At 35.4% G+C, this 16,829-nt stretch overlaps 1 protein-coding gene across 2 annotated transcripts in view; it reads left to right on the top strand.

Moving 5' to 3' along the window:
- The window catches only part of mvb12bb (multivesicular body subunit 12Bb), a 45,984-nt gene that overhangs the window by 14,670 nt on the left and 14,485 nt on the right, over positions 1-16,829 (top strand). For both annotated transcript variants that reach the window (XM_042729974.1, XM_042729973.1), the window contains exon 7: positions 6,843-6,937. In XM_042729974.1, the coding sequence (XP_042585908.1) occupies positions 6,843-6,937 (95 nt within the window). The remainder of the gene's footprint in view (positions 1-6,842; positions 6,938-16,829) is intronic.

Here is a 16,829-nt window from a genome sequence, read left to right as displayed (position 1 = left end):
AATTCCTCACTCTTTTGAAGACACTTTTCGAGTTGGAGAAGAATAAATTGTACCTCCAAGCGAGGATCCGCGCCTCCCCACTCCGATACCTGCTGTGATCACAGACTGTGCACTTTTGTGTTATTATTACATTTCATGCTTCTACGTCTGCATGAATGTCCAACTGCAGTCTGTGAATCTGTGAAAATGTTGTTGGTTTAAGAGGCACGAGAGGTAACCAAGTGTTTTATTGAAGACGTCGTTGGACTTTTCCTGTTTTCACGACTTAAAGCATTACGTTAAATTGAATGTATCTGCTACAAAATAACACTTTTCTGATTTTAGTCTATGTCAGTTAGCTTTGAGGTCATTTATATGGTATTGTTCTTCTAAAAGACACTCATTTTGTCCATTTAAATGGCCAGAATATCCCACCTTTTGTTTGTTATTGTAAACTAAAGCTTTTAAAAATAATTTTTGGTTATTTAAATGATAAAATAAAATGTAAATATTAGATGAAAAATGAAAAATTCTAGCATGAAAATGTTGAATTAGTACTAAAATTAAAATAAAAATAAATTAAAACTGAAAATATAAAAATAAAAGCTAATTCATATTAATAAAGACTATATTATACTAAAATAAGATAAATGATACTAAAAAAAATGATATTAAAATATATAAAATACATTTTGAATGTTTAATGAAAAATCTAAATAGAATAAAATAATAAAATACATTTTGCATACTATAATAATAATAGTATGATAAAATTCTAAATAATAGTTAAAAATATTATTGAACAAAAATATATTAGATTGATTTTCCTGAAAAAAAAAAAGGTACATTTCAAGGCTTTTGACTGTGAAGGTCCCAAGTGTGACCCCAAACAAAGAGGCTCAGAGAGTTAAAGGCAAGAGGATATATTGTTAAAAACAAAGGAATGATGGAAAATAAAGGTTTTAGAATAGGAAACCTGCATTGTGTGTCGCATTACAAGGTTTGATGCTGTTCTCACCTCCTATCACACAAACTCTGCGGTCCCATCAATGTTTTACTGTTTGTATGACTCTTTTAAGATGCCCTCAAATTTAAATGCTTTTTACAGTTATAGGAAAGATGTTTTAAACATAGTCAATAAGGAATAAATGTTTAATGACCCCTTTAACTTTGAATGCTGGTGGTTCTGCAAATAAACCCTTTTGCCTCGGGCTACAAGGACTCTAATCACTGTGTGTGCAGACTACTGAGTGTAAAGTAGTTTCCCTTGCTGCCTGTTTGAAATTTCAAAGAATTTCTGTGAAGATAAAATAAATAAAATAAATATATAAAATTATAATCTGCAATGTAGTTTATTTTACCAATAGCCTTATGCTTTAGGTGTTATGATTGCACCATACTATATCTGCCATTAAATTACCTGGTGTCAATTATGTGACCCCCATTTCTTTCAAACTGGGCCCGGTCAATCCAGTTCCCAAACCATAGATTTTAGGGTTGTTGTTCTTCAGGGTGAGCAGCTTCTCCAGTCTGCGCTGCCATTTGTCGTCCTGATAAAACTGTCATCTCTCGCTCTGATATCTGACCTCTAGATTGACAGAGAACATAAAGTTGCCTTGTGCTAATATTTCGGTTTCTCTTTTTCTTCATAGAATCAAGGTTTCAGGCATTTCTCTCTGAATGATAGGGCCATATACAGTAAGGCAGGAAAAGTTTTTATATCCAAAAGCTGAACAATATAAATGTAAAGGTCAAGCATATTTCCCATTGTGAGCAGGAAGCTTTTTTATGCCTTCCCATGATTCACTCCACTGATTCACTACTGGAGGTCAGTAAATATAAAATCATATTGGCTGAACTTTGGAATAAAGTTCTATCTAAAGATGGATGGATGGATGGATGGATGGATGGATGGATGGATGGATAGATGATGGAATGATGGAACGATAGATAGATAGATAGATAGATAGATAGATAGATAGATAGATAGATAGATAGATAGATAGATAGATAGATAGATAGATAGATAGATGCTGGGACAGGCTATATATGGGAACGTCTTGGATTATGAGTACTCTATACAGCTTATGAGTAGCACTGATGGACGGGTGTCAGTGTTCCCGCTCTTTGTTGGTTTCTGTGACCTCCATGTCACCTACTCAACATCAGCTCTCCAAACAACGGCTGATCTACCAGTTCTCAGAGAAGGCAGGCCCTGTATGAGATCTGTTGTGACACCATCTTCAAATGTGTTTTTCCGACACTCTTCGTGTGTACCCTTTCCCAGAAAGACCTAAAAAGCGTGCAAATTTCCATACACATCAAGTAAACTCAAACTGAGCAGTGCCACAAACAATAGAATCATCAGCAAAGATCTGTGGCGCTTTAGAGATTCTACACTCCCATATTCCGCCGTGGAATTCTTCAAGATTCTTCCTTCTCCACACCTGACATGGAACTTTAAGTGGGGTAATGACAAGCGGGAAAGCCGCCACTGCAGAGAGCAGCTGTCTACAAGCCGTGGGTTGTGTGGGCTGCCTGCTCGGAGCGAGCGCTGAGGTGTTGTCATCGAGGATCTCGGATGAGTGTCAAAACACCGGCTTCCAGATTCCTCTCAGTTCGCGCCATATTATTTTTATATATCATTTTTATCCCAGTCTTTGCCTCACCGAAGGCTTTGGCGAATTTGTCCACAGTGTGACAGATGTTCTCGACGTCTCCTCCCCAAGACGGACTTGTGCTTCCGCTTCTACACCAATGCCTTCTTGAGTTTCTCATCAGCCACCCGTGGAGATTCCAGCATGTGGGATTGGGCTTTTGATATTGAGATTACCCTGACTAATTGGCTCCTTTACGAGGCTCCTCAAAATTTCCCAGGCTGTATCTTTGCCTTTCTAGTAAATACTGTACAAGTTAGCAACCATTTTTTTTTTTTTTTTTAAGAAATTTTTTTATATTATAAGTTGTTTATTTCTGTTTCATCACTGATGGTAGTCCAACCACAATTCGGTCTTATATTAGTCTACCTACACTACTAGGATGTGCCTGTCTTCTCATTTGAAGACTCTGCTCTAATTTACCCAGTCCTTCATCCCAAGTCAAGCCTCTTCCTCCGCCTACCAGGGATTGTGATATTCTTGAGTGCTTGTCTTTGTGTCCACTCGTCTTCCATTTGGCCTTATTAGGAATCAACCATCAACTGTCCTCTGAGTATGTGCTTTGAGACACATGTGGAGCATGTTGAAGATCCTTGAAATTTCCCAGGCTGTAATATTGCCTTGCCTGTAAATACTGTACAAGCTAACGATCCTTTTGGTTCATGGAAAAGTTTTAAAGTACTTTTTTGTTATTATTGTTTGTTTGTAATCAAACTGCAATTTGGTCTTATTCAGTATACATACACCTTTTGGAAGTGCCTGTCTCCTCATTTGAAGACTGTTCCTGAGTGCTTGTCTTTGTGTCCACTTGGCCTTATTAGGAATCAACCATCAACTGTCCTCCAGGTTTGTGCCTCGAGACCTTCGTCTGTCTAAAGACTCCATTCTTTCTTGAACTCATCATCATCCGTAGATCTAAGTGGAGCATGTTGAAGATCTACAATGTCATAAGATAAACAAACCATTTGAGGCTTATCCTGTGGTGTATGAGTTAAATTGTTTACGTTGTAATCCCCGTTCTGCTTTAATTCTGGGAGGTATTGTGGTATAATTAGATATTCAAAAATTGGGATTTGTGTCAGTGTGGCTCTGATGGGTTTGAATGATGATTAATTGTAGTCAAAACTCCAGTGGCCAACATAATGCAAGCTCGCGTTGCCGTTGATTATGTAGCCATGTTTGTATTTTAAGAATTAGATGTGTAATTGATATGCCATATGCTACCCAAACCCAGTGTACCCTAAACTGTTAAAAGCAGAGAATTGGGATTGAGTATGGTTACACTGTTTGACAGCTCTGAAGATAGGGAAATGCTTGCTCCTGAAACTTATATTATGGTTTTATTTCACTTTTTGAGAGGCAGCTCAAAGTCATAAAGTTTTGGAGATTGGGTGCTTTTTCTGAGTTTTATATTTTTAACATATACACGACATTAGATCATCTTAAAATGGTTGATTTTCTGAAGACCAGCTCTTATCTCTATTGACCTTATCAAATTGGTGATGTTTTACGTCCAAATAGATTTGTGTGTCGTAAACAGGCTTTTCACTGAATATATCTCATTTCCATTTTCTGTATCGCTCGGTATCATTCGCTATTGTTTTGGCTTGCTCCAGTGACTGGGGTAGTTGAGGCCAGTTTCGATGAAAGAGCATCCGGACCGTCTTCTTTCAGTTTATGGCTGTTTGTGAAATGTCTGGATCCACGTACAGCCATGTCCCCGGCTTTCTCTCCCCCTGCGTTCGAGTCAACCTTTGCAAACGAAGGGAAGTCTTCATTAAATGTGGCAATCGGTTCCACAAGATTGATGCCAACCTTTTAAAAATTCACCATTGGGCCGAATTGAACACGGGCAAATGCTGATGCAGATGAACAGGGAGAAGTCGGCCCCATCGAGAGAAATAAATCTGAGTTGCAGGCTTCAGTTCATAAATACCACAGGCTGTCAGGGAGCATGTTTTATGGCCCCTGATAGAAATTACTGCATTTATTTATCTCATCACACCTGATAGAAATGCAGAGTAGCCACTCACGGCAGACCTGTCTTCAGTTTACTCACAAGTTGAATACTAGAGCTGACCCACAGTTCCCATTCATTAATTCAGATGAATATGTACTGTACAGTAGATTTCTGGTGGACAGGGAGTTTGACTTAAAAAAAGTGCTTTCAAAAAGAATCAATGACTGTGTTTTGCTAATTTGGGTTTTGCTTAGCAGATTTCTACACCAAAGGAACCAACCGGATTTGCATTTGCGTCTTCGCCCGGCCCGAGCGCTTCAACCATTTCATCTATTTATTTCAAACATACCCCTCCTCCATTTTCAACATCTAGGCATCTCCTGCTTTGCATTGATATCACATTTCAGAAGCTTTTCCAACATCCACTTCTGCACTTACCTTCCTAACTTACTCTCAAACTCAGATTCTTCCGCCGGCTAAATGACATCTTACTCCCCTTGGCGGTGTCACTTTGCTCCTAATCTTCTTCCAAACATGACTCTGTCTGACTTTAATGCATCTGATGCATCCTGTAACCTGTTGGAGATGCTCATTTGGTCTTCAAAGCATGTCTAAAGCAGAATTATGCAGCGCTCTTGATGCAGAGAGACTCAGGCAGCGAGCACTGAATTTATTGATTCTCGTGAGTGAGTCAGAGAGTGTAATTCACCAGCGCCTGATTGATGAGGAGAGCAAGTTCAAACTGTCCATGAAGTGCAACGCACGCTATTTTTGCTCTTTCCCAAAACTTTGATATGGATAAGCAGTTTGACATGAGACCAGCAGAGGATTCTTTTATGCAAAATATTTAATAATAATAATTAGTATTATTATTCTCTTTGACTCATTGCTTTTATTTCTCTTTTCATTCAAGTCTAAATGCAGAATTATAATGCAAATGTATGAATTAATATTAATATCAATAATAAATAATTATAGTGGAAATATAAAATATTTTATAGTAAATTGCATGTATGAAAGTATAAATGTAGTAATAATAAACATTTTATTATAAAACATTTTATTTAATAAACATTTTATTATAAAAATATAAAATAATATTTGATAATATTGATAATATAAATTATTATTTCTCAATTTTATTATAATGATGAATGTATATGATGAATGTATAATAATAATAATAATAATCTGTTATTATTATTATTATTATTTTTTATATAATTATATTAATTGAATTTCATTATTATAAACTATTGGTTGGATTTAATTTGTTTATCTGAAAATTGGTTTCTGAAAATTTGGTTTGAATGATTTCAGCATTATTACTGCAACATTATTAGATTCATTGGCACTCCTATAGTATAATAGCAATCTAGTGTGATGCTCCAAGGAAATAATAATAAAAAAAAGTCCAACACTTTAACTGTCCATGCAAGCTGACACTAATAATCTAGCCACAGACACCCTCCTTGGACTGATGAGGTGGTTGTGTGTGTATAATTGTGTGTATAAGATTTAGGACCATTTCTGGACTGCTATTGTTGTGTGTGTGTGTGTGTGTGTGTGTGTGTGTGTGTGTGTGTGTGTGTGTGTGTGTGTGTGTGTGTGTGTGTGTGTGTGTGTGTGTGTGTGTGTGTGTGTATCTTATACCATACTGGCTTAGGAAACCCTTCTTATTACCACTGACTCCATGACAACTGCTCACATGCCCATACTGTAAGAGCCACAGACAGAGAGGGAGAGAAAATGGGAGGTTAATGATCAGATGGAGTCAGTGATTCACAGTGGTTAAAGATGGAGACCCACAGTCCCTAACATTAATGATTCCTGGTATATTTATATCATATTTATATTCTAGTTTCAAGAGCTCTTTAAAGAGCTGATTCATTTGTGGAGCACCGTGTTGTACAGTAAAGTACGCCAGATCTCATCAGTTTGCCGCGTCGTTCACAATGTGCCACTTTGAAGATTTGAATTGTGCAAACTGCGTTCATGTCAGATTTTATGGGCCGTGTTTTCATTGTTATCTGATTTGTATAATTCCTTCATAATTCTGCAGACACCATGTGTAAATAAACACCCCAGAAATTCTAGAAAGCAGAAAGATTTCTATTGAATTGCTGTGTGAGATCTCCTTCCAGAATCGTTTTACTGAACACAGTGATTCTTTTCAATATTTCCATGAATTATTTCCTATGTCTTTGCACATTGTTAATGAGGTCAGTTCTGCCTCTCTTTCCTAGAATACTTCCAGAGTCTCCGGCATCCAGTCCTACTAAAAAGAACTTGGTCAGGCCAGACTATGAACACCAAATCTACAACCTCTACACCAAATCAGGTCAGTCCCTCTGTAACTATTATCTCAAAAGTTCAGCATTCATTTTGGCAGAAAAAAATACACCAATGACGTGTGCACTTCTATGCAAACATTAGGAGAATGTGATATGTGCGCTTCAGGAAATCCCATTGACCACCTCACTCTGCAGACCTGTCTTTCAGGTCCAAAATATAACTTGAGTTTGGGATGTGAAGGCATGCTTGTGTGCTTTTTTCTGGCTGGAGAGAGACACCATGTGGTGAGGATGAGCTAATCTGTAGCACAGAGGAAGAAATCACACTGTATTGAGGTGCATCAAGATCTAAAGCTTAGGTTTTTTTTTTTTTTTTTTTTTTTTTTTTTTTGGTAATTCATGAAAAAATGTGCAGGCCATACAGTGTATAACTTGCACTTGTAATCATGATTTTATTCCTCGTATTTTAATTTTAGTGGCTTAATGTGAAGAATATACCATGTGTTGCTACATGGAGATCTGGAGAAGAAAAAAGTTAGATGATGTACAAGTTGCTAGGTATTTTTTGCTCGTCTTTGACCCTCAATTCATTTGATTTGGATTTTTTGATTATTATTATTATTTACTATATGTTAGCTTCAGTTTGTATTTTCATTAATTGCATTAATACCTCTTTGCTCTTACGACAGCCTTAAGGAGACTTCAGGAAGTCACATATAGATTTTTATGCATACTGTAATTGCGCGATTACAGGCACGTTGATCATATCAAGGCTTTAGTGGTTAAAATAAGTGACTGACACATTAAACTCTGCCACTTGCATTTGACGTGGTTAAAACGACAGCAGATTGACTTGTTCTCGAGTGAGGCCAAAGAGAAAGGAAAGGTTCTGTCAGCACGTGGGCTGATTCATTCTGCTTCCCTGTCGCCATGGTAATGCCATTTGACTGACATGCAGACACATGCTCTGCCACCAATCATCACTCTGTCACCACAAGTAGTGTGTTCTATTGATCCTCCTTTAGCAACGTCTCTGTAACCGTCAGGAACTGTGTTCACAGGCGAGCTTAGCAGCCGAGCAGTATGTGGTCTAGTTATCCAGTGGATATTTTGGTATTTTTTTATTGATGGAGATAGTAGAGACACAGAGAATGTGTACACAAACTGCTATGCCACAGTTCTGACAATGTTGCCTTAAGCTTCTTATAAATAATAATGATTATTATTGTTTTATGGTATAATTACACATATTTCGGTTACACTTTATTTTAAGGTGTCCTTGCTACAGTGTAAATTCTACATGTACTGTATGTACTGAGTAATATTAATTAACTACATATACTTATGGTTAGAGTTAGGATTAGGGTTTGTCTTAGGGTTACTTGCATGTAATTATGCATAATTCATTGTAATTATAATAGTAAGTACATGTAATGTGTAACAAGGACACCTTAAAATAGTCTTACCCATATTTCAATAAACAAATTATATTATAATTACATGTTATAAGATATATGTGCATGCTTACATATATTTATTATATAAATTAGCATGCACACATATATCTTATAACATGTAATTGTAAATTATATTGTATAATTACACGTATTTCTATAAATTAATTCTATTAGAATTACATGTTAGAAGACCTGCATTTTAATTTATAAATATACACACAAATTAGTAGGCACACATATCTTATTACATATAATTATAATATGATTATTTATAGAAATCTGTATTACTACTACTACTACTACTGCTACTACTACTATTAGTTAGAATTCTATTACAATTAATCTTCATGAATTATGATTTGAAAAACAAGTGTGGGGTTTTGAACAGACAGCTGGATTTACCTTGATCACTGGGAACCCAGCATGCATACAAAATAATAATAATAATAATAATAATAATAATAATAATAATAATAATAATAATAATAATTTGTTAAATCTATTTAATTCTGCATTTATTTATTTTTTTAGTTAAATTGTAGGATTATTATTATTATTATTGTTGTTGTTGTTGTTGTTGTTGTTGTTGTTGTTGTTAGAGACTTTTGTTGTATTTTCTTCATGAATTAAGTTATGACCTGAAGCACAAGTGTGGGGTTTCAAACAGACAGCTGGATTTACCTTAATCGTTGGGGACTCTGTGCGCTCACATATGTGCATATATGTATGCGCGTGGATGTTGACAGCTGGCCAGGTTCTAGCTGGGCTAAAACCATGTGCGCCCCGTCAGGCTCGTAGCACCAGCTCCTTCAGGAGTGATGAATTGCCTGCTTTCTTGATTAAACCTTCCGTCACTTTCCAACAAAACACACACATGCAAAAAAAAAAAAAAAAAAGACCAGCGCATTAAAGACTAGCCTAGCGCAGGAGACTCGACATGTCTGGGAATCTGTCATCGTCAGCCACATTATGTGCGGATTTTAGGTGCCGCTGCTTTGACATTTATTAGCAGAGTATTAAAAACTAATTCACATAGATTTGGCAACCTTCATTCACTTGACAGTCCATGCTCATTTTAACAAGTTGGGTCTTTCTAGACTTCACAACCTCTTACTTTGTTTCACCACCGCCTCTTTGAATCTCAGCAGATTTTTGGTGTCATTTATTTTTCATTTAGCTTGATGGCTTGAAGGAAATATTTCCTAATTAGCGAAGGAATCAGTGTGAAAAAGAGTCCGTTTGCAACATCTGTGAGGTGATGGATTTGAATAGATTATTTTTGGGGAGTATTAATGAAGTAATACTTAGTCTATCAGAAATGAGCGTCGTATGAGCTGTGATTCTGTAAATGATTTTTTGTAAAGAGAACTTCATATTGTTAATATCTTTTTTATATGTGGTAAGGAGCTTGACCTTTGCCACTTGTCATTTTCATTCTTGTCTATAAAAAAAGCAACAGATACTCATAATAACACAGATATTCAATATCCCCATGTAAGTTACATTAACATATCTATTGCATTAATCACAAAAAGAATGACAATGCCTTTATTAAAGATTATATATAATGCCAATCAATTATTCCTTGGTGTATTAAAGGAAGATCAATTAAGAGGTGGCTAGAGAGAGAGAGAGAGATAAAAATACAGAGATGTTTCAGTATTACCTTAAGTTTGCAAAATATCAGAGCGAGTGACAATGATTTTAGATTTTCCGGAACTGATATTAGTCCCCTTATTAAAGTATGTGCATCTGCTTTTAATTTGCTCCAAATAATTGGAAAATGCAACAGAGCTTTCCAATTAAAGCGCCACTTTACGCACTTTAATAATACCCCCATAATATTAGAGCTTATGAAATGACAGGTGAGCTGGTGTATGAATAAAACATAAAGGCTCGTAATAAGAGACAGGAAAAAAATGGCAGACAGTTGTTGGGGGTTTTTTAAAATGCTTGACTTAATTTGCATATATTAATCTCTTCTTTTCAGCCTTATCGAATATTCGTGCGTATTTGAAGTTAAAATAGTGATGACAGGCCGGGGTACGCTTCATTTTTCCACGGATTTATTGCTCCTATAATTCAGGATCTTTAATAAGCCAATATGACTGATCCTCCAAGTTCTGTGGAATTTCGTTAATTGTTCCAGATGGTGCTCGCTGATTATGCAAAATGACTTCTCTTTTTCCCCCACTTTTTATTTTTTTCACCGTCCCCGACCACACTGTTTTTTGATTGACTAACACAGAGAAAAAAGATTATTTTTGGGCCAGCACTTTCATTAGGAAGCCTCTCATCAGGTTTCAAACAAAAGTTCCATCTTATCTCCGGCTGCAGACTGCGCCGTGACTAGCGCTCCAGCTAGCGCTTGGCAGTCGAGGAGGATCCCGTAGGCTTTTAATCGTGACTCTAATCTCGTGTAGCCCGGCAGCTCTCCGCACCCGTGTGGCCATATTTTACAATACCAAAACACTTTAGGCTGAAGGATTAGAGAACACGCACTCGGGCTAGCGACACAAAAACTCATCTGCTAAGTGCGGCTGCTCCATGGCTGGATGGCTAGCCTTGAGGAGCTGGTTGATTAAAACCCCCCAAAGCTAGGCCACCATTTTTCTGCTCCTCCTCTCTCATAGCCGAGGGCCCATTGAAAGTTCACCTTGATTCTGTTTAGCATCAGCTAAATTGCCCTAAATGAATTGTGTATGGATATTTGATGGGTGGTGGTGGGGGACTAGGAGGGGAATAGACATAGACCAGATTTACAGCTGTGTTTTACTTTCGATGGGTACACGATTTAAGCCGCGCAATTTCGGGGCAATAAAACCGTTCTGAAAGGGAGCCAAGGACTTCAGGTTGGCGACAGGGCATGAAAGACTGCATACAGCTTTTTTTTCCAAAAAAGCCATTAATGATTTATTCCCGTGGCCTACGTAGAGAGGGAGCCTGGGGAAAATGCAGAGGGGGTTTACAACTTGCTTGGTTCGTGTGCATGATAGCAAATACCACTAAACCTTTGACTGATGTGACATCTGAAGTTTTGTTTCTGGATTAATCCAGATTTAAGACTCTCAGTCTTCCTTTAGGGGGTCTCTTCCTTTAGAGTATTGGCGCCTATACTAATATGCACATTGTACCATATCACCCTCTTTACAGGTTTTCTTTTTTCTTTTCTTTTTTATGCTGCCATTGCAAAATAATTAGATTTTTTATTTTTTTTTGTCAAAGTACATACACTTTTACATTTACATTTGTAGTTTTACTTATCTATCTATCTATTTAAAAATCATTTTACATTAAACAATAATTTATAGACCACTGATCTACAACTTATTTGAAGTATAGGATACTCTTCTATTTATTTATTTATGCATGCTTTATTTAAACATATAAATAATAATAATAATAATAATAATAATAATAATAATAATAATAATAATAAGATATGGGGCAAAATGCCCCGTTTGAATTTTTGTCTTTTTACATTTACATCATATAGTTATGCAATATCACAATAGTTCAGTAAGAATTTAAAGAGCAGGTCATATGGGTTTTTGAAAAATACCTCTTTTGCAGTTTATAACATAGCTATCCTTAAATGAAAACAATCTGCAAAGTTGTTAATCAAAAAAGTGCATGATAAATAAAGATATTGTCTCTCAAAAGAGCGAGTCGATTCTGAAACACACAGCAGTATTTCATTTCTTAATGCACATTTTGAACAAATTGAGTGAACCATTTGGTGCATCAAACCATTGGCCACAGGCGCATTGGATTTGAAGCAGCGCTGCACAGACCGATCGGTATATGACATCAAAGTACCGCGAGAGCGATTCAAAAGCATAATGAGCCGCCTGCTCACTATAGCTCTTACGGTACTTTGATGTCACACACTGATCAGTCTGATGGAAATGATCCAATTCAAGTCGAACAAGCCTAATGATTCAATGGACCATTCATAAAGAACCATTTACTTCACTCCTGAATGAATCAGCCATTTGAACAAATCAAGTGAATGAAAAAAATGACTCAATGACTTAATGATTAAGACATTTACCACCACCTACTGGCAGTTTTAGATTATTATTTATTTCTTTAAAGAAATTATTTAATATTTCCATAGTAATAATAATAAAATTAAGAAAATAAATTATTAAAGGTGTAGTTCACCCACCCTAAAATGACAATTGTGTCATCGTTCACTCACCCTCATGGTCCAAAAGAGTATATGTAATACATTTTATCAACAAAATATTTCTTGCTGAAGCTACTTTTTGTAATGTCTGTTTGATGCTTTACGCAACAGTGACTTTAAATTATTTTTGGGAGTAGTTTCTCAGCCAAATTTGGTGTGCGATTAATTTGCAATTAATTAGATTAATTAACCGCCTTATCATGTAATTAATTAGATTAAAAATGTAATTTCTTACCAGCCCTTATATATATGTGTATATATATATATATATATATATATATATATATATATATATATATATATATATATATATATATAGATATATAGATAGATAGATAGATAGATAGATAGATAGATAGATAGATAGATAGATAAAATTTTTATTTTTAGTAGTAATATTTATTTTTTATTTAAATATGTAAATAATTTTTAAATATACTGTATGTTTGAGTAATAATAATAACAACGATAATAATAATAATAAAATAAAATAAAAATCATTACCAATGGAAAACTATTTAGTCTTTTTCTTTTCTATTCACACTATGAATATAAATGTGCTCTTCTATTATTTTCTAAATGTGTCTGTAAGTTTCTTGGAGATTTAAGTCAAGCATAAGACTAATGAGAGGCACGTGCCTGTGGGCCTAATCACAGTCCGGGTATCATTCCTCAGCCGTCCATCTCCCAGCCCAGAATAAGATCTGTTCCTTCATTAGTCTCCAGCCTATCAAACATGGCCGCCCTCAATAGATGGGCCTGTCTAGCCTTCCCATTGCCCTCATGTTCAGCAGTCTTTGTTATCGCACATCTAATTAGAACTTGATAAAAATATTTCCCTCGAAATCCAGCCATTAAATATAGGTTAAGGAGATTTATGATCAAATATGCTCTTAAAGATCTTTTAATGGGTCTGTGGACTCGTTAAGTTGGTTATTAACGAGCCCCTAATACATAGTGCGATTTAAACTCACAATGAGATTCCGGGGAATGGAGTCATTTCTGATAAGGGGGAAGTGGGCCCCCCAAAGGCTGTTTTGAAAGTGTACTGCCTGCTTTTGTCTCAAAATATATTAAGAGACTCATCTACAGCTGTATGAAGAGTTTATTCTCTGAAACAATGGCCAAATTCCCACACCCATGCTCTCAAAATAAACGCTTATTGTAGTCAGCATGCTATTGTATGTGTTGTCATAATTTATGAACATCCTTTATTCTTTGGTGTCATAGTCATGGGTCATATTGAATTTTTTTCTTCCTATTCACGATTTTACTGTACAAGAGGTACAAGAGAAGATGACATATACGAGAGTTAACAATAATAAAAAAAAAGTCTTCTTAAAAAATAATAAAATATATGTGCTAGTTAGTTATTAGAAATGTTCTATTTGTATTCATCCTGGTTTTATACCATTTTCAAGAAAAGTTTTTCTTTTTTGATTTATTAATTTTTTGATGACATGTTGTGTAACCAATTGGGAAAAAAATAATAAATGTAGTTTTTTTAAAAAATTATTATGTACCTTGAGTGAACCATTTGTTAAACCACTTTGTCATTAAAAAATTATCTGTTTTTAATGTAACAAACCGTCACAAGGATCTTTTTTTATCTATGATTTTGTAGTGTTGTTCCATTTGTTGGGGGGAAAAAATTATATGTTTTTAATGTAGTTTTTTTGTAATTTGCTTTGCTTTGTTTTTGTTTTCTTTGCCTCTTGGTTTTATGTTTTGTTTTTCGTTGTGTGTTTTGTTTGTTTTGTTTTGTTTTGTCTATAGTTCCATGCAGCATGCACTTTACAGTTCCTCGAATGTAAATCCAGACATCTTAAGTCACTCAGGCTCCTGCTTCCTATCCGTGTCTACACATTTGCTTCATTCAGGGCTCAGTGTCATACTTGCACTGTTTGTTAGGCCAAACTGCAGCTGTCAAATCTTATGCACATACTCGCATCTGAATGACACATCTGAGCTACAGTGTCTACTGAGCCTCATGTCACAACGAACGTAATGCTACAATGATTAACATAATTAATGAGGAATGGCGGTGCTGCATTGGTGGATTGGTTTAAGGAGATGATGAATGGTCCTATGGCTGCACCAGTGGCTGCCAACGAGGCCTCTCATGCTGTCATCCCTCCTGCCTGAGTCCTGGCACACATCATTACTCACCAGGCCGAGGTGCCACTTTACATCGCCCTGTAGCCGCCAACATGGAAAACTTAATAACACTCCCCAGCTCGGAGGGGATCTATTGGGGCTCTGTGCCAGTGATTGTCTACTGTAGGGTGCCAGTGAAACTTAAGTGGAGGTATGGGATGCTAGCTCAACTCAAAGTAGCTCTCACACGGACTGTAGCGTACAAATACAGGCACCGACCCTATCGCGTGACCCTTATGCCATTCTCTTGCCTTAATTTGCTTCTCTTTCTAGTATAGTTCAACATCCCTTTCCAAGTCCGCCCTACCTCCTGCTCCAGCATGGTGAGTTAGCATACCCACAGAACCGCTAATTAAGAGGGGATTTGGTGTAATTGTGCCTTCTGCTGCGGCCCATCCGGCACATGCAATTTAGCGGCGGGTCCGTTGCCAGCTCTGCCGCTCATGCGTGCTCTGGAGAGGCCAAGCTCATTTACTTAGAGTCTCAAAACAACTTCAGATCACTATGCTAGCATTACAGTACCACTAGACCTATCACATGCCAGAGCTAGTACTAATCTCTCTAGTACATTTGATTAATCCCTAGACCACTTATCTTAGGAGGTTTTAACACTTGGTTCAATTGCTTGGTTCAAACCGGAGTTTGATTCCACCCCCTACCCCTGCTTTTATATATAAAATGTTTTTGATTGTTTGTTTGTTTTTATTGTTTATTTATTGTGTATCCTTGTTTATTTTATTTAGTTGTTTATTTGCTTATTTTATTTTCTTTGATTTTCTTTTATATATTTTTATTTTAATGTCTTATTTTGTTTATATTAATTTTTACTTCACTTTGATTTATTTTGTGCGTGTATTTTGCCTTTCCTTTTTATTTAGTTTTGCTTAAATCATTTTACTTATTTGTTTTTTAGCTCATTTTATTTTTTTTATTTTTTATTTATATTGTTTTTTATTTTATTGTGTCTTTTTGTGTTTTTGTTTATTCTGTTTTTGTTTACTTTTATTTTATTTGTATTTATTTATTATTATTATTTATTTTATATAATTTTTATTTTATATTTATTTATTTATTGTGTTTTAGAGAAGAAGAAGAGAAGAATTAGTTTTAGTGCGCAAACACACAAGGTATTTGTTGTGGGTTTTTTTTTTTAAGGTGCTCCTGGTGCATACATACATGCATACATACACATCTGACATGAGAACAGAAAAACATTTAAATAGTAAGAGTTAACAATAAATAATAATAATGTGTATGAATCTAGAACCATAGATTTATTTACAAATTTGTGCATTATTTACTCTTTATACAGCTGAATAAATAAAGAGATGCATATGTATTTACGTAATACTTGAGAAAGAGGTAATAATTGGAAAATGGATGGAAAATGAATTACAGAACACAGGTAATGATTCATGTGTTAGCTGTTTAAGCTGGAGATGGCATGGAAAAAAAACTGTTTTTATGCCTGTATGTTCCAGTCCACAGAGATCTGTAGTGTCTGCCTGAAGGGAGAAGTGCAAACAGGTTGTGTCCAGGGTGAGAGGGTCTTTGATGATGTTAGCTGCCCATTTCTTCACTCTGGAGTTGTACAAGTTCTGAAGGCTGGGCAGTTGCACACCAATGATCCTTTCTGCTGTCCTAACAGTCCATTGCAGCCTTTTTAAATCTGATTTCTTCTTCTCTTCTTTTACTTTGTTTATATATATATATATATATATATATATATATATATATATATATATATAATTATATATATATATTGTATATTTCATACTGTATATTTCATACCATATATATATATATATATGTATTACATATACATTTTTGTATTTTTTATTTTGAGTTTTTCATTTATTTTGTGACTTTTATTGTTTGTTTGTTTGATTACTCGGTTATTGTATAAATTTTTAATACTCGCTCTCTGAAGACAGTCTATTCACAGAGATTGTGAAAAATTCATTATTCTATAATACATCTTCAATAGCTAAATTAGATTGTATTCATACCACCTATGCACTATATTGCCGTTCCCATGAAACATACTCCAGACCACCTTTTCAAAAGGACTGGGGTCACTTTCACATCAACGACAAGAACCAGACTCCAAAACCTTTAGTGTGAAAGCATCAA

This window comes from Cyprinus carpio, chromosome B8, assembly GCF_018340385.1.
Source record: "Cyprinus carpio isolate SPL01 chromosome B8, ASM1834038v1, whole genome shotgun sequence".
In the NCBI taxonomy this organism is placed as follows: domain Eukaryota; kingdom Metazoa; phylum Chordata; class Actinopteri; order Cypriniformes; family Cyprinidae; genus Cyprinus; species Cyprinus carpio.
The sequence above is the reverse complement of the archived record's forward strand: the minus strand, read 5'-3'. Positions and strand labels throughout refer to the sequence as shown.